This window comes from Micromys minutus (genome assembly GCF_963924665.1).
Source record: "Micromys minutus genome assembly, chromosome: 17".
Lineage (NCBI taxonomy): Eukaryota > Metazoa > Chordata > Mammalia > Rodentia > Muridae > Micromys > Micromys minutus.
Genome location: NC_137952.1, coordinates 38,010,582 through 38,029,520, shown reverse-complemented (window position 1 = coordinate 38,029,520; position 18,939 = coordinate 38,010,582). Strand labels below are relative to the sequence as shown.

General features: G+C 49.3%; 1 protein-coding gene across 2 annotated transcripts in view; it reads right to left on the bottom strand.

Annotated features, from left to right (window-relative positions):
- Positions 1 to 18,939, bottom strand: part of SMOX (spermine oxidase) — a 32,845-nt gene that overhangs the window by 1,576 nt on the left and 12,330 nt on the right. For both annotated transcript variants that reach the window (XM_080930863.1, XM_080930862.1), the window contains exons 2-6: positions 11,780 to 12,013; positions 7,414 to 7,640; positions 3,263 to 3,436; positions 2,348 to 3,107; positions 1,257 to 1,417 (exon numbers count right to left, since the gene is read on the bottom strand). In XM_080930863.1, coding sequence (XP_080786989.1) covers positions 1,257 to 1,417; positions 2,348 to 3,107; positions 3,263 to 3,436; positions 7,414 to 7,640; positions 11,780 to 11,987 — 1,530 coding nt within the window. In that variant the 5' untranslated portion in view covers positions 11,988 to 12,013. The remainder of the gene's footprint in view (positions 1 to 1,256; positions 1,418 to 2,347; positions 3,108 to 3,262; positions 3,437 to 7,413; positions 7,641 to 11,779; positions 12,014 to 18,939) is intronic.

The window sequence follows — 18,939 nt, the reverse complement described above, 5'->3', positions numbered from 1 at the left end:
CCACGTACTTTTTCCCTGCTATTAGGCAAAGACGTACGTGCCACTGTTCTTACAACCATCTTGGACCAAGTGACTACTGAACATGAAAGCCGGGGGCTAATCTGTGTCCCCCCACACACACACACCGTCCTCCGGATTTCTGTGGATTATTTCTGCTTTGCTTTGCTTCTGCCACAACCAGGAGGATGCGCTCTCTAAATCTCCATGAATAACTCCAAAGAATTACTTTAAATATAATTGCTACATTTTAACACTTAATGTATGTTCACAGTTACTGAACAAAATTTACTATGGGGGTATATTTCTTGTCCGTTTTTTTTAAGTGTGTGTGTGTGTGTGTGCACACACACGCCATGAGGTTCATACAGAAATCAGGACAACTCGTAGGAATCAATAACTCGATATCTTTGGCATGGTTCCTAGGGATGAACCCAGGTCAGCTGTCAGGGTTGGCAGTGAGCCCCCTACCCACCAAGCCATCTTGCTGGCCTCAGATTTATTTTCTTCTTAGAGCACAGTTAACCTAGTGTGGGGCAGGGCGGTATTCTCAGGATTTTCTTTGCGTTAAGACAAGTGTCTGGGTCTCTCTTTATGTGGCCAAGGATAAGTCTGAACTCCTGGTTCTCTACCTTCGACATCCCAATGGTACAATCACAGGTGTGGCACCACTTTGCAGGTTTTCTGAGGTGCTGGACATCACACCCAGGGCTTCAGACATATCAGGCAAGTACTTTACCAGTTAAGATACAACCTTAGTCTCTCAAATTTATTCTCTAAAACATACAAGGGACCCACTGCTGCCTCCCAATGGATTATCTGTACTTCATGACCCAATGTCAGCCATTAGGCACGTGTGGCTTTTGAACTTGAAATGTAAGTAGTGCAACCAAGGATTTTAATTTGTTTTATTTTGTTAACTTGTTGATTTTAATTGTTTAATTCATTCACTCTAGCTGTAGCTGAAAGCTTATTGTCCAGCACAGCAAGCAATCACTCATGAGAGCTTCAGAGACTCACGAAAATACTAATTCTACTTTTTTAATTCTAAGTGATTCTATCTTTTTTTTTTCTTCCAGATGTTAAGTGTTTGTTGTCTTGGTTTTTTTTTTTTTTTTTCTTTCACCATGGGAGTCACCCCCATTATTCCTCACTATGGTACCCATAGTGAACACTACTACCCCAGCCCTCCTCCCTAAACCAGACACATGCAAAATACTCCCTCCAAGGCCTCTCCTCAGCATTTATAACCTACTCACCGCTGTCTTGGAGCTCTCAGTGTAGGGCAGGGGCTTGGCCAGCTTCTCCACATCTGCCCCACTCGAGCCCACCTGTGTGTATGAATAGGAACCCCGGAAGTATGGATTGCTGCCCCAGGCTGAGCGCAGGATTCGCCTAGGTTTTGGTATATTGGGGTTCCCTGTTGAGGAATCAAAAGAACCAAAAAAGGGAGCATAAGAAATAGCTATACAGGAAGGGTACCCCAAAACACACAAGCAGCGGGAGGTAAGCATAAAAGATTGGGAGAAATGAGAAAGGCTGGGCTCAAGCTGTATTCCTATCCACCACTTCCTAGTGATCCCCAGAAAAAAAAAAAAGAAAAAACATTATACGTCTCAAGGCCTTGATTTTCTACTTTGAATGACTGGGGATGGGTGGGTGCCCTCAATGGTAGATCTCAAGGTTAACCCTCATGGGGCCCTGGGATTGATTCCAGGCAGTATTCAAAACAAGTTCAAATAATCACGCTTCTCTTTCTATTCTCATGGGCTCCTGAGAAGTTCTCCCGAAACTGTGGGCAGAAAATAGCCAATTAAAAGAGTCAAAGATGCTGGGTATGACAGCATATGCTTGTAGCCCCAGCACTCAGCAGGCTGAATGAGGCAGGAGGATATTGAGTTCAAAGGAAGTCGCTATAACTTAGTCAGTTCCAGGCCAGCCTGGGCTACACAATGAAACCCAATCTTAAAAAGAGTAAAACAGTTCTACCTCTGAATAAGATGCTAGGTAACAGGAAATGAGCAGCTATCGTGATGGGGACACTTGAGCCCTTTATACCATGAAGCCTTAGTGGAAAGAGCAAGCAGTTTAGAGTCATTCAAACTACAAAATGACTCAGTGTGCCAGCAACTGAGGAGACAGAGGCTAAACACGGTTCTCTGCAGTGGCTCTCCCAGTAGGCACAGCCACCTAAGTGCCACAATGGGGAAAGGGTTAAACTGCTACAGACCTGGGACTTGAAAAAGTCACCAAGCCCCAGTGAGCCGCATGGACACTGGCCCCAAGCCCCAGTGAGTCACATGAACACGGGATGCCAAAGCCTCAGTGAGTCGCACGGACACGGGCCCACCTGTGAACTGTCGAAGCATCTCTGTGCAGATCTCAGCAACAGCCTCGTCATCACACCTCTCCATGACGAGAGCCTCCTCCCCACAGATCCAGCCACTCAGAACATGGCCATAGCGCTCTGGTGGGTAAAGGACATCGAAACCACAGATCTTGCGGTACCAGAGCTCAGGTGGGTAGGTGAGGGTACAGCTCTCTGCCTCATCCTCCCACACAAACTGCAGGCTGTTGCACTCAGGGCCCCAAAAGGGCTCTTCGAATTCAAGGAAGATCTTGTCAGTGGTACCGATGCCCAGGCGGTGGATGGCAGCCACCTTCTCCGTAGGCAGGCATGGCCTAAAGAAACTGGTGTACTGCCTCTTGAGCACGCCCAGTGAAACGGTCACAATCACGTGGTCCGCTGGGATCACCTCACAATCCTCGCACTCCACGACTACAGGCCACTGCTCATCCTCGCCCCACCTCCCCTGCTGGGGATTCTCTCCACTCTGGCCACCCTCCCCAGTGTCGTGATTGTGGTCACCCTCACCACGGGGCTCGATCTCAGGACCCCGGGGGCGAGCCGAGGCCTGGTCCCAGTGGATGCAACGGACGGGTTTCCCCAGCTGGATGACATGTGGGGGAATGCCCTCAGCCAGCAGCTCCACAACCCGCATGAAGCCCGAGGGGATGATGTGATGAGCGCCAGGGATCTCCGTCCACTCTCCAAAGGCGCTCAGGGACACTTCATCTATGCTGTGAGAGCTGCTTTCACAGCTCTCCACCTGTGGGAAGACCCAGAGAGAAGCCAGGTGAGGCAGGGCTAGGTCGTGTAAGCAACAAGAGCTCTGAGCAGCTCTGTACTTTGGACCCAGACTCCCCCACCGAATGTGGTTTTTTTTTCCCCCCCTCTGGCATGCAGACACTATGGCAAAGATACCTTCAGGTACTGCTGGATCATGGCGAGCTTCAGGCGCTTGGTGGCCTCTGTGTCATCAGGGTCATCCTTGATGCGATTCCGCACCTTCTCCCGGGTAAATACCCCGACGCTGTTCTGACTCTCAACATTGACTGGTTTACCATTCCGGAAGAACTCCTGGGTCAAGTTATAGACCTGACAAAGAGACCCAAAAGACTGAGCCCTCTAATCACAGAGAGCACAACTGGAAAGCCACCTGTCCCCTGGTATCCCTGGTGCAGATGTGGCTTCTGCATAAAGTTGAGCAGGGTACCTGACATACTCAGCCAGCTCCTCACCTCCAAGCCTGTAAGAGAGACGTGATGGACCTAAAGATTTCTTTGGGGATCCTTTCTGAACAAACTACAAGCATCTGGGACTTAGAGAATCCTCTTTGTGGGCTCTGCATAAGACTGCAAGCCCTTCTCCCATTCCTTTGGAGAATTTGATCTGTATACATTCACCTTTTCCAAGAACCACATGCAGAAAGCTCATCCCCTATAGATATACGCTTTCTACTACTCAGATCCATACAGAGCCCCTTCATTTGACGTGAAGTACGTTGAAGGAAAGAAAGCATCTCTGGGAGGTCCCAGCAGGCCAAGAAACAGAAACCACTTGGCAAGCTCTCTTCAGTCACAATACCAACCTACTCCTTATCTGCAGTGACCATCAGTCCCTTGAAACAGAGTCCTTCTTCCTCGTCTGGCAGCCCCTCCCATAATCCTCCCACCCTACCACCAAACACTGAACAGGTCTAAGGTCTACTCTTCTCCACACCCATCATCTAGTAAACGAGAGAAAGTCCCAAGCCTTGCCCATACTCCAGTTGATGAGACATTCTAAGTTAATATCTACACAATACACTGTGACCGGAAAGAAAGCAGGTGTGCTGAGGTCAACCAAGACCTCAGTCTGACTCATTAGGATACAGCAACCCTGGCAAAAACAGGGAGAAAAAAGGGCTACAAACAGAAGGAACCACACAGAGATGAAGGGCAAGGCAGTCAAGAAACTTGAAATGGGTTGGTTTGGGGAGGAAGCAACATGCAGAGTGCTCTAAGAAATGAATGCCTTCGGAAGGGAGGCAGGTGCAGGGCAGGAAGGCTAGCTACCATGCTGAGGCCCTGAAGCCCAGGGAGAATGGAGGCAGCATGAGCCCCACCCACTGCTGTCACTTCCGGGACTATAGCAGAGAGCGTCTGTGGCGGATCACTTGTGGCCAGGCTGATTAGTGGTTATCTCCCTCCTTGAAAAGAGTCGGTCAGCACGCATCCATGGGAAAATGTCTTCTCTGAGCGGCTGCCCCAGGAAAAGCAATGGGGTGGGGCTACAGTGAGGGCAGCTAGAGTACCACACTCCATCCCCTCTGTTCCACAGGACAGAAGCCTCCACATGAGCCCAGCATATGAAGCGAAGATCCCTCTGCAGCACAAATTATAGAGAAGAACATGAGTGGAGCTGTTAGCGTGTGACCTACAATCACAAGATGCTGGGTGGCCAGCAGTATCTGGAGCCTCAGCAAATTCCTCCTACAGGATCTCAGCCAAGAACTCAAGCTGGAGACTCTCCTTCTCCTCCCTGGACTTTCCTTCTCCCTGGTTTTCCCCTCAAAGATAAGCAACATAGTAACCAGTATTCGGCTCACATCATTGAAGACCATAGGTTCCTAGTAACAAATGTAGCCATCACCAATTAGGACTATCATGTGGGTACAGTCTCCTCCCATACATGAAAGCAGAGCGTGGGGCACGTGCCTATGACCACTACACCAATTCTTAATTCTTTTCGTTGGGATTGCTGTAAGTTTATGTTAAGGTGATACATGATTGGACAGTAGAGAGGTAGATGGGGGAAAGAAGCTGGAGAAGAGGAAAAGCAGGAGGCAGTAGGTAGAGATTCGGGAGGAAAAGGTTGGAAGTGGATGTGTATGTTTTTCTCAGCGTATCTTTAGTTTGATATGGTTGTTATTTCTAAGGGTTTCTATGGATCTATTTATCTCATATAGATGAGCAGTTTGTATCTTTGTTCATTGGTTGTAAGCTTATTGTGTAGAGGGTTTGTGGATTGAGAATTTAATATATAAACCTGTCTGATAAGTTAATGGATGTGGAGTCATGTTTGTTCCAGGTGGTGAAAGAAAGAAACACACTGGGGCAGTTGTGCCCCTCCTAGACAGAAGCAACAGGGGTGGTGGAGTGAACCGCACCTGAGTTAATAGAGGTGGCATAGAGTGCCAAGATAGAAATCCCCATAGTGCCAGGTGGCCCTGAAGGAGCCAGCAAAGCGTAGGATAAAAGCTTTCTACTTTTTTAATATTTACCTCAACAGATTACAATCCTTGTAACGCTAGGAAGCAGACCCAGCCATGTACATTTTACAGATTAGAAAATTGGGGGGTCCGAGAGGCCCTATAGCTTAAGGTCTCTTCAATGGTCTCTATCTAAGGCTGAGAACACAGCTCAGCTGAACAGCACTTGCCTAGTACAGACAAGACCCTGGGCTCAATCAGCACTGAAGGAAAACAAACAAACAAAGCAGGGGAAATGGCTTAGCAAGTAAAGGACGTCCTGCTCAAGCAGGAGGACCTGAGTTCGGATCCCTAGAACATACCCACAAACCCAGCCCTGAGCAGCTACAGCAGGCAGATCCAGAGGGTTCACTTACCAGCTGTTCCAGCTGCAACGGTGAGCTTCAAATTCACACCTGGCAACTTAGAATGGTCGCCAGCGTTGACTAAAAGCCACAAGGAAATCCTGACCTATATTTCTTCCTTCAGACACCAAGCAGCACTGCCATGACAACTAGCTTGTTCATTTTATTTCCCACAGCCCCCCTCTCTTCACTTTCAGAAATAAAACTGACCAATGGGAAATAGAACAAGTCACAGCCACTGAGGGTCATTCTCAGGAAGCAACCATCTAGCCAGGCATGGTGGCACACATCTGTAATCCCAGTACTTAGAATGGTGGCACACATCTGTAATCCCAGTACTTAGAATGGTGGCACAGATCTGTAATTCCAGTACTTAAAATGGTGACACACATCTGTAATCCCAGTACTTGGAAGTGGAGGAGGATTATTCAGGACATCAAGGCCAGCCTTGGCTACATAGCAAATTAAAGGCCAGGAGAAAGTAAATGAGGCCTATCTAAAAAATAATAAAAAATAAAAACATAAGTATTCATGCTTAAAGCACTTACAATGGCCAGGAGTCAGTGTGTAGGCCAGTAAAGTCTACTTTGAAGAACACAGGCTACCATCTATGAGTAGAAACATGGAACAGCACTCACATAACTTGTTGGTCCATACATGACACAGAGTGTGCACATCTTCCACGGACCAGGGACCGTCACAAAGCAGGACACTGGGAATTGCACAGTGAGTGCTTAGCCATCTGTTTCCTGACATGGGGTGGGGTCATTACAACACCGAGACCTGTTGTTCTTTACCTGCTTCCTCAGTGCAACTTACAGCGCGACTGAGAGATGCTAAGGACACTGATGATTCTCCCCAAGCACGGCTGCTTCAGTGATGTGCAGAACTGCTATTTCTATCTAAAATAGATTGCGATGCTAACCAATACAATAAGTACTCTGAGGCTGGACTCTCCCTAGAGTAACCACTACATACCTGTTGAGATTCGGAGTTTAATGTTCTTCCTGCATGGTTCCACTAGCTACATTTCAACTACTCAAAAACCACAAGCGGCTAGAAGCTACCTTAACTGGACGGTGCAGGTCTGAAACGGCCCGATCAGTACAAAAGGGTCTCCTGAACGACGCTGGTTACTCATAATAACAAAAATATTACTAGAATGCTAAGAGATATGTTATTAACTAAATAAATGAATTAACGAAACGAATTAACTAAATTAACAAATTAACCAAAATAATCACCAGAGAATTGAGATCAATGCACAAAAATCAGTTCTACTGCTCTAAACTAGGAACAACTAGAAGGCTTTCTAAAATACTGAGTATCTATTTTTTAAAAACAGTGGCAACAATTACCACAACCCAAACACTTAGTAGAGTCTAGCAAATGACATTCAAGGCCTTTTTGAGAAAATCTATTAGAGTCTTGCCTAACTCGGCACACTCATGGTGTCCCCACACTGATGTTCCGCTTACCTCGTTGTATAAATCGCTGAATTCCTCAACCACATCCTTGGGGATGCGGCGGCCTCGGTTGGTAAGGTAGCAGGCCACTCCATTCTTGGAGTAGAGGCTGATGCGGCCCACACTGCGCTCCCCATCTGTTGTCTCTTCCAAAAGGCCATTGGCTTCTGCTAGTTGATAGATAGGATTCCCATGTGATCCATGGATCCAGGTGGCTCCCAGCTCAAAGGTGGCGTGTCCTGGTGGTGACAACAGACCCTTAGAGAGGCAGAGGTTTCTTTAGAGAAGGACAGGACTGCCTCCCTTCCTACTCTAAGAGGGCCCCACCCAACAGGTTCCTTTCTGAGGAACAGCCAAAGCCCACAGAGAAACCCCTGACAGCCAATGAAATGACCATCAGGGAGAAGCACTGGCCAGAGTGACTCTTGGATGTGCCCCAGAGTCACTTCGAGACATCAGTTAGAAGCTTCTCCTTTTCTAGTCTAACCTTTTCTAAGAACAGTACATGCCAGACCCTCGACTCCCTTCTACTCAAGAGGAATACTGAGGATATCCTCTACCATTATTCTAGCACCTTAGCTTAACTCTACAGTTCAAGCCCTCCTCCCAACACAAGATGCCCCCTTCCAACACTTCTAGGACAGAACAGAGGACAACTCCAATACAGAACATTTTCCCAGGATGGAAGAATATAATCCCAATCTCCAGGGAGACTCTGTCAAGGAGCACTAAGTAATACTCCTGTATTCAAGAGGTAAGGGGCCTAGGAATCCATCCTTTTCCCTAGCAAGAACAGCAATGGTAGCAGATCTGAGGTAACTGCCTCTGTCCTGAGCCTCAGTTTCTTCTTCAGATATCACAAAGCTGAGTGTCAGCTTTCCCTGCCTAGCTTCCAGAGAGGTTAAAATAGTGCAGTGAAACAATCTGTAGTGTTTGTTTTTGCAGGCCAGGCTCAAGATGGTAAACTTCCTGTCAATTTCACAATAATTTCTCTTACCTTACGTACATGCCCCTGGGCAGAAATAACTGTGTCATGCCTTCCACTGGGAGGCAGGGTCTACCACCTGAATTTGGATTAGACACGTGACTTGCCCTGACTAGCAGAATGTGGTAAAAGTTATATTTGCAGCCTCAGAGCCTGGAGCTCAAGGGGCCTGACTTAGTTATTAGTCTTTCTATTGTTGATATAAAACACCATGACCATAAACAACTCTGGAAGGAAAGTGCTGGCTTCAGCTTACACTCCTAGCTCATATTCTACCACTGAGGGAAGTCAGACAGGAACCCAAACAGGGCAGGAACCTGGAGGCAGGAGCTGATACAGAGGCCATGGAGGGGTGCTGCTTACTGGTTCGCTCCCCATGCTTACTCAGCCTGCTTTCTCATAGCACCCAAGACCACCTGCACAGGGGGATGTCACCTCCAGTGAGCTGAGCCCTTCCACATCAACATCAATCAAGATGTACCACGGGCCCAGCTGGGGCGGGGTAGTTTCAAAACTGATGTCCCCTCTTCTACAATGACTCCAGCTTGTGTAGGGCTGACATAAAACTAGCCAGTGCTTTAAAATAGCAACTTTGGAAAAGAACAGAGACTCACCTTGCTAGGAATATGAGCCCAGACCAAAGCCTACACTTCCTACCAGACAAGAGGGTAAGGCCACCTTAGAGATCTTAACCAACTTGAGTGACACTTCCAAGTGACCCTGCCACACACAGGAATCAAGGTAAAGCCAGAAAATTCACCTACCTGAGTCCTGCCCACACTTCCATCCCACAGACTGAATAAGTAGACAGACCTTGTAAGTGGTTATATCTGGGGTGGCTTGTTCTGTAGCAATAACCATCGGACACAGTCTAAAGACAGTAGTATTACCCCTCACCCCAAAAGTAAGTATGTCTTCCTTAGTTGCACGCCTTCCCTTTCTTGGAATGTTTCTAATTAAACCACCAGTTACTAAAAACGGCCCAGTAACATGAATATGTCTACAAAGAGGAAACAGCCTCATGCTTCAGCTGGAAGAAAACAGTTGCCTGGCGTCTCTGAAAGAGGCAGGCATGCATTAATGTTATTCATTTGTTTTTAGCCCATGCTGCACACGTATGTAGTGCAGTACCAGTGGCTCTCTTCTCCCCAGAAACACTCCCTCACATCCATGCCTGCTCATCTTGCTTTGTGACCCGCTGTGGTGTGACCAGGACCCTCTGGGGTGACCATGGGTTCAGAGCTATCTGCGGGAGCCTGGTGCACTCAGCAGTGGGAATGAGTGACCACAGCACTCTCCCTCTCTCCCAGAATCTATTAGTAGCCAATAGCTGAGAAGGAAAGCAGCCATTTGAGAAGAAACTGAACCCCCCCCCCACCCTGGCACAGTAGGGAGCTCCAAAGAGAGACTAGGCAGGGCTAAAGCAAGGAGCCGCCTTTCCTGTCTCTAGATGTTCCTCAACTGTGAGTTGAGGTGAAGAACAGGGCCAGGTCAAGGTCTGCCAGGAGTTGAGAGGACCAGAATAAGGCCACCACCAAGGATGCTCCTCCCACTCACCTCCATCTCCGCCACACCTGTATTCCCAAGGGCACCAGGCACCACCTCATGTCTCCTCACCTCCTAGCAAGTGGTGTCCTCAGAGCTGATTCTGGACCCTGCTCTCACTACTGACAGGGACGTGGCCACCAATGCCATGCTGAACCATGTCCATCGACACACTCAGTTCCGGCCTGCCTGCCTGCATACAACACAGGTGCCCTGCCCAGCATGTCCTCCCCATCTCTTCAAGTTTATTATCCCACACAGCCTAGCCTCTCCTTCCTGTCCACCTGGCAAGCTTCCCATCTGGCCTTTGCCACCCTGTGCCTCCCTGCAAGTTCTTAGTTGTCAGCCTCCTCAGGGACTGGGCTACCTACCTCCCCATCTTCTGTTTCTACTCCAAACTCTGAACAGCTCACAAGAATCATAAATGGGACTGCTTCCCCTCCCCCAGGTGGCCAGCCAGCCAATCAACATTGAGCAGAGAACACTGGCCTCCTTGGCTGCCCCAACCCTTATGAGAACTTTGGACAACACTTTCATTCTTACTGCCAAGTCACCCAAGTTTGTGCCTGAAAAGGAGAAACAAAACGTCATACGCACCTTCCAGGAATGGCTCTCAGGGAACTCTTACTGTGGCCAATAGCTCTTAGAAGAGAGTGTCCTTGATGCCCACTGATTCCCTGCCCGCCCACCTGTGTGCACATAACACAGAATCCTCTAGAGGAGCAATGCGGTGGCTCACACCTGGTATCTTAGCACTTGGGAGACAAAGAACTGGAGTTCCAAGGCCCACCTGCCCTGAAGACTGACTGACCCCTGTCTCCAAACAGAGGCAAAGCTGGGAGATGGCTCAGCTGATAAGTGCTTGCGTTAAAAACTCCATACCTAAAATTGGTAGAAACAGGAGGACCTTCAGGGCTTACTGGCCAGCCAGCCTAGAAGAAAATTTAGTTCTAGGCTCACTGAGAAACAGAGACACTGTCTCAAAAAAAAAAAAAAAAAAGCTAGAAAGCAATTGAGGAAGATGACCGATGTTGACCTCTAGCCTCTAAACACACACACACACACAGTGACCATACACATTCACTCGTGTACAGCACACTCACACACAGACACACACACACACATACTCAAACACACACTCACACACAGTACACATGCACAGCACACTCACACACAGAGACATACACACATACACGGGGGGTGGGGGATAGCCAAGTCTCTCACATACTCCAGTTCACTGCATGTTTTCTCCCTGGGTCATATTCACACTCCCAACCCATTTGACTCATTAGTGGCCAAAACATCCCACACAGGCTGAGGCTGTGGGAGCCCTGATCTCCATCTCCATTTCAGGAATACCCCTACACTCTAGAACCCACCGGGGCAATGTCTTCCCACCCCAGGGGCAAGTCTCTTCTCTGGCTGCAACACGAACAGATCTTTACAGACAACCCTAAGGCACCCATCACCCACAAGAAAGCCTAAAATTCCCCTTCCACTCTAATAACCCTAGTTCCTGTTGCCTGGTCCTCGGTCATGACATACAAACTCATACTAAAAACTAATGACTAATCAGATCTTACAAAATGCCCCCTCCGTCCTGTGACATTAGAAATGACTACCCACAGTTCTTAGATAGTAAGTCCTCCCCCAACATTGTCAACCCAACTCTAAACGCCAAGCCAGCATTCTCCAAAATGGGATGTCAGTACAGGGGGCTAAGGAAGCTTCTGGAAAACACCCACGAAGGTTAATTTTAATTTAAAATTAAATTAGTAAGACTTGAGGCAGGACCAGGGGAACAAAAGGTGGCCTAGAGGGAGGTAGCCGGGTCTGAGCAATGCTTACCAAGTTTCACACTCTGCACACGTCCCCCGATGTGGCTGGAAGCCTCAAGCACAGTGACATCCGTGAAGCCCTGCTCCAGAAGAGCTCTAGCTGCAGCCAGGCCAGCCAAGCCGGCGCCAATCACCACCACGCGAGGCTGTCCCCTTCTCCGTAGGCCACGACTGAGAGGGTCATCCGCACTGTCGCCACTGGATTCACAACTTTGCATGCCGTCTGTGCTCACTTTCTAGGAGCCTGTGACGAGAGAGAGGAGGGTAGGGGTCAGCTCACCTGACCCAAGGGAGTCACTGCAAGCTGCCCCCACCTGATCAAGAAGAGACACCAATCCTACCCTCAAATCTCAGACTTTGCCTGTTCCCTGCCCACAGGTCTAAAGCAGGGACAAGAGGTGACCTAAGGAAAAAAATGACCAAACAGGCCAAAGTCAGGAGACTTACCCCACTGTCTTGTTCGGCCCTGCATGGCTGCTTTCTGTCCCAACCCCTGGGCTGCTCACACATAGACATTAGGATACTCACACATACCAGAGATCACCTGCACAGGCTCCAGAATGTTCACACCAGCCCAGGACACGTGTACACACAGCCACTGGTCCCTGGCTCTCACCTGGCACTTCCTAGTTCTCTCTGCCCCGCTTCCGTCCTCCTCCTCCCTGCCCTTCGGCTGGCCTTCTCTGAGTATCAGTGAGGTGGCAATGTGGTGGGAAGGGCGGTCTTCACCTCCCCATTCCTCCAGAAAGAACTAGTGTCCAACAAGCCTTGCTATTCTGGGTAAGTCCTTTCCCCATCCACCCCGGCCCCCAGTCACCACAAAACAGCAATGAACCCCGGAAACACTGGGCTGTGATGACCCGTGGCACCAGAGACCAGACATCAAATTGACAGTTATGCGCTGCCAGCTTGCTTAGAGACGCCAGATTCAGGCAGCTGGCAGTGCAGAGCAAGAAGGTGGCCCAGGACCGGAATACACTGCTCTTCGAATGGCCAGGATGCTTTGGAACTCGGCTCCTGCCCCATCCCTTTTATTCCCTGACTCGAGCGATGTAAAAGCCCAGTTGTCTTGGCTAAGATTTGAGTCACAGATGCTGGAGAACTTCATAGCACCAAGATCAGACAGGGAAATAAATTCAGGTGGATGGAAGCTGCTAGACCACAGACCAAGAAGCAAATAAAAACCTGTCACCCATAGCCATGAAGCAAGCGAGGTCTTTCCCAGACACAGCAATCCAATTTTAACAATCGACTGGGGATGCAGACGTGTCAAGGACATTTACAGCTTCATCACGCTAACCGAATCTGGAAACAACCCAAAAGTCCAGCAATGAGAACGGATCCACGAGTCATGTAGTACTCTCGTCCCTGGCAAAACTCAGCAACTACAAAAAGGAGCTGCTCGGAACGGCACAGATGCACCTACAAACACGTGACTGAGCCAGAGGCTCACTCTGTATGGCTCCATTTACGTGACGTTCAGAGAAAGGCAAACAAGCTGCTGAGGGGGGTCAAGGGAAGGGGGGAGCAGATGAGACTAGTAGGAGGGACGGCTATGGAGCTGTTTCTCCCCCAACTTATTCCATAGGTTGCATGGGCCTAGACAGTGCTTCCCCCCTTAGCGCACCTCCTCCTATTCCACTCCCAGACTCAACTGGCCAAGTCAGGGTGGAACAGGTTTCCTAGACGACAGGCAGATGGCGCTAGAGACCCAGAATCCCTCCCAGACAACCCAGCTCTGCCGGAGAGGCCACTAAACGGTGGGCGCCTTTCCTGCCTCCTCCCCGTCTGCTACCCTCTGTTCCTTCTTTTAGGCCCCCACCCTCCAGGGAACATGCCAAGCAGGGCCGTCTGGAGCCTCTCCCTCCCTTCCCCTCTGCCTAGGTTCCTGTGCACTAAATTTAGAGGTGAGGATGTGGCGGATTGCACGCGCTGGCAGGGTCAGTGGCGATGCCACCGGAAGTCTGCCAGCCGCCGCCGACGCTCCGACAAGCTAGTAAACACGCGGAGCGCGGTGGAGGGCCCACGTTGGCTGTACCATGCACCAGGTGAGACCTGACACCGCTGCGTGCCTCAGCCCATACTCTAGAGGAGCCGGGATTCCCCTTTACAGCACCCCGGCCCTAGGAACACTCCAACAGCCTCGGTTTTTATTTTTCTGTTTTATTTTGGTTTGATTTTTTTTGGAGGGGGGGGGGGTTGGTTTTAATTCTGTTTTTGGGGTTTGTTTGGGTTTTTTGTTTTTGTTTTATTTTGTTTTTTGCAGTAAAGGGGTGGGAAGGCAGCAGTGTTTACTGACTAGTGGAGCCGCCTCGTGAAATGTTCCTATGTAGGACAGGTGCAAGGAAGACTGAACTAGAGTTCCCACACTGTGGCCACATACACCAGTAATTCCAGTACTGGGAAGGTTAAGGCAGGAAGATCATGAGGTTCAAGCTAACCTGGGCTATATGGAAAGAGATTACCAATAAAACAAAAACTAAAGAAAAAAACCTGGGGGGGAGGGGTCCTGCTTATCACAGGATCCCGAAGGCTACCTTCTAAAAGCCAGAAGTCAGCCTAACCTCTCGTCCCCTAAGCATGACTGTCACTGCTGTGACAGTCAAACACTGTTGTCATAAGACTGACTGTCAGCATTTAGGGACCTGACCCATGAAGGAACAGGAGCTGTAGATACATTATGACGGGATTCTGAAATAGACCACAGGCCATCTGAACGACAATTGCGGAAGGAACCCTCCATTCCCAACACCAAATCTCAGAGACCTTGAACATGGGAATCAGAGGCAAACAGCACAGGACCTTCGGGTCCCTGCACCACTGACCTAACCCCACCGGTCTCTCATGCATCTTGTCCCAAACCAGCTCCGTCCACTCTTGTTGCCCACAAGAACCCAGAGGTACCACACACAGAGAGCCACTGACAATAGAGGAATGTCTACCACGGCCCTCTTACCACCTGTGTTTATATACTCTGAGGCCCAACTGAAAAAGAAGAGAAGACATATCCAGAAAGCCTGCTGTGCCAGGCTCAGCCAACGTCGCTGTTGATTTTTATCACTTTCCCTACATGTTTTTTTTTTTTTTTTTTTTTTTTTTTTTTGAGGGGTGGGGGAAGAGAGGGAGGAGGAGAGGGATAGAATAGGGGGAGGCAGGGAAAAAAGCTGTCTTATTGAGGAGAATTTAAATGATCCTTGGTGCATGCCTGTCCCCTTTTCGCCTTGATCTGTATGCACAGGAGAAACAGAACGCCCTGTACTAGACCACAGATAAAGGAATGAAGAAAAAGTGCTGGCTCAGCCAGGCAGTGAGGGAGGAAGAAGGAGGGAGCCGAGGGAGCTCAGAACAATAGACACTTGCCTTCTTGCTCTGGCCTCCATGGTAAGTTGGGGCGGGAAGGGGGGTGTCTAGGGCTTCCAGCCCAGCATCCATGTCCCCAAGCAGACCAAGCCCCAAAGCTTCAAGAAACCAGGTCAGCCAGAGCATGAATACCCCACTTCAAAATACCCCACTGCCTCCTGACTGCGCTTCCAGTGTCAGCCCCTCCTGCTGAGCCCCTCCCAGAAACGCCAGAACTCATCGGAGATAGCACACAAATCCCTGCTCTCACCCTATCCACAGCCCCCAAGGTCAAAGTTATGGGTGTCCTTAGGAGAAGATCCCCTTTATCCGCTGAGCCAACCCATGTCATCCCTACAAGCCAAACAATGTCACCTCTACCCCTAATGTCCTCAGGGAGGACCCTCCAGCTCCCTCTCTCCAAACCCCGTCTCATTCTTCACCCTCTAGACCAGTGGTTCTCAACCTCCCCAGTGCTGTGACCCTTCGATACAGTTCCTCGTGTTGTAGTGACCTCCCCACCATCAAATTATTTCATTGCTACTTCTTAACTGTAATTTTGCTACTGTTATGAATCATAATGCAAGGTGACCCCTATGAAAGGATCATTTGACCCATAGATTGAGAAACTATAGATTGCCACCCATAGATTGAGAACCTATAGATTGTCACCCATAGATTGAGAACCTATAGATTGTCACCCATAGATTGCAACCCATACACCGAGAACCACTACTCTAACTATGCTCTAAGATAACTATGGCTAGACCTCATCAATATGACCAGAATACAGCAAAGCAATTCACTGAGCAGCTACTCTACAACAAACACAGGAAAGCCCTTTATCCTCTGGCTTTGCTGACTTCAGTTCTCACAAGATACTCCCCACCATACACAACCCATAGCTCTACCAAAGTCTTGGGCTTCCCCAGACCACCTAATGACCCAAGGCAAGTATTCATTTTCTTTGCTATACATCAAAGAAGCTGCCCTGGGTCCTGACCACACAGTCCTTACTGGGACTTAAAGAGCTGTGTCGTCATTTGTAGCCATGGACTATAGGCCACACATACTGGCTCTTAAGTACAACCACTACCTAGTGGTTTTTAGGACACGGGTGTCTCACTGGGGTTCTATTACTGAGGCTGCTGCTTCCCGGTCACTGAGAACGGCTGGGTTCCAGGCTGGAATGACACTATCCTGCAGCTCAGCAGCCCAGTCTGTGTAGACAACCCTTCCCCAACAACTGGGACCACCTTTGCCTCTCCCACTCTTCCACAATGTCCCCAACTGTGATTACTGCTGCAAATATGATGCCACCAGCAACTACCTCCCATACCTTTCAAAGACAAAACATTCTACCCATCCTGGACCCTCTGAATATAGGGGTTTTTTGTTGTTGTGTTGTTGTTTTTCTGTTTGTGTTCCCTCGGGCGCCTGAGATGGTGGTCTTCTCTGGTCAGCCAGTCTGGATTTCCTCACTGCTACCTGCACAAAAAGAGTAAGGCACCAGCCCCCTCCTCACTTTATCTCCTTTAAGGTCCAGGATCACACCAGCTGAAACCCTCCTAACTAGGTCATTCCTTCTACCCAGCATCCCTCCTCTCCCCGAAGCTCTGTGCTTACTCTCGAGAGATCTCCTCAGCAGCAGGAGGCAGGAGTGTCTGCAATTCAACCAACCCTGTGGACTTCATGACTCTCTCCAACAGGTAGAACTAACTAACGGCCAGCTTCATCTTCCTTACAGAGATGCTCTTTCCAAGCTTCTAGCAGGAGGGAAGGGAGAAGGAAGGAAGCTGGGGCTGATCCAGGGGAACATCTTTGGGCTGCCTGGCAGGTCTGCAGAGGATTTGGAATCTTGAGACCCCCTTAGACAATGAAATTATTCTTCTAAGGTAAAAAAGAAAGAAAAGAAGGGGGGAAAAAACACTCCCAGAAATCCCACACCAGCTGCCTTGCCATGCTGGCAAACAAAGGGGCTCTGTGTCTGTGCAGGGCTCCTCCCACCCTCCAGTCTGGGGTAGGCTGCCCCAGCCTCCCTGCCAGACCCTTCCCAGCCTTCTCACCCAGGCCACAGTAACTACAAGGCACAGCACCACCAAACCAGAAGGAAGGGCCAGGCCAACGGACAGGAATAGTGATGTAAACACAGTGGGTAGGACAAGGCAACCCAGCTCAGTATCCTACTTGCTGGCTAAGGAATACCTAGGCCAGGGCCTGCCTTTCTCTAGGCCTCGTTTGGCCAACACTTCTGAACTCACCCCAAGAATATCAAATATGCTCCCACCTCCTGGGATTACATATCTCAGCCCCACCTGACGTCACTCCCAGTCTTCCAGTTTCTCTGTATGGGGCAAGTCTACCAGCTTGTGGACTTCTGGGAGAATTAAACAAGGCAGCACAGGAGAGAAATGTGGCCACTAAGAACTATCTCACAAAGGGGGCATGAGGAAGGAAGGTCCCCAGAGGACCATTACAGAGGTTGGAGCACCCTCCAAGATCCCAAAACTCCACTGCATGTAAAATAACCCAGAGTTTTGAGCTCAAGAGTCCAGCATCAGCCTTGGCCCCAATGCAAACAGGATCTTGACCTTGGGGTCAATCAGATACCCACAACTTGACTCCCAGCCCAATCCTGACTATGTCAGAGGCTCCTCAACCCTGACTCTGCCTGACCATCCTACCCAGAATTCACGGCCATTAGGCAACTCCCAGTTCACAACAGGGAAACAGGTACCTCATTTTTATTTCACGGACCAGCAGCTGGCCATGATGACGGATGGCGGTGATGACGACCAAAGCCCTAACTTCCTCCTGGTGCCTGGCTTCTCTCCAAGCACTGAGCCTTTGTTGGGCACATCTTCCCTCAGAATGCAGTTCGGAAGGGGACAACTTTAAAAAGCTTCTTGTAAAACCGTTTCAGAAAAAGAGAGGAGCCAGGCACCCGTGTCAGCTTTGACTGGAGTTGGGGAGACAGCGTGTACACACCTCCCTCATGGGAGTAGCAGGCAGGCGTGAGAGACGCACTGGGAGAGGTGATCCCCCTGGGCCACACTCAATTTCCTGCTACACTGCAAAGTAGAGCAGACATCAGGTACTTTTATAGGTCCCTGAAAGGGCAGGTCCAATAGGAAGCCCAGCTGGGGGAGTCACCAAGGAAAAATAGCTCCCGCTCACTTACAATCACAAATAGCCCCATCCACCACAGCTGTCATGTATGTTGTGAGATGTGTCACCAACTTTCCAATACCAGAATTTCCACCACTCACTGGATGGGTGACAGATTAGCTGACTTTTGGGGTTTTGTTAATTTGACACAAGCTAGAGTCACCCGAGCAAACACCTTCATCAAACTGCCTGTGGGCAAGTCTGTAAGGCATTTTTCCTGATTAATGATGTAGAAGGGTCAAGTCCATTGTGGGTGGTGCGGGTGGTCTTGGGTTCTACAAGAAAGCAGGCTGAGCAAGCCTGAGGAGTAAGTCAGTAAGCAGCATCCCCTACTGTCAGTTCCTGCCTTGGCCTCCTTCCTCTGACCATGACTCGGGACATGTGAGCTTCAAATAAACCCTTTCTCCCCTAAGTTAGTTTTCGGTCTACACTTTATCGAAGCAATGGAAACCTAAGATAGGCAACCTCATCAGTAAGATGGGCTGTGTGCACGCAGAGGCCTAGAGCCGAGCACATAACAGCAGTAGTTCTTTATTCTTCCGCCGGGCCCCGACCTGTAGATAGTGGGAGAAGGCTGAACCAGGTGAAAAGAGGTGGGTGAAGCCTGAAGAAAGCCCACCCAGTAAGACTGCGGACCCTCCTCTCATATTAATTCACTTCAAA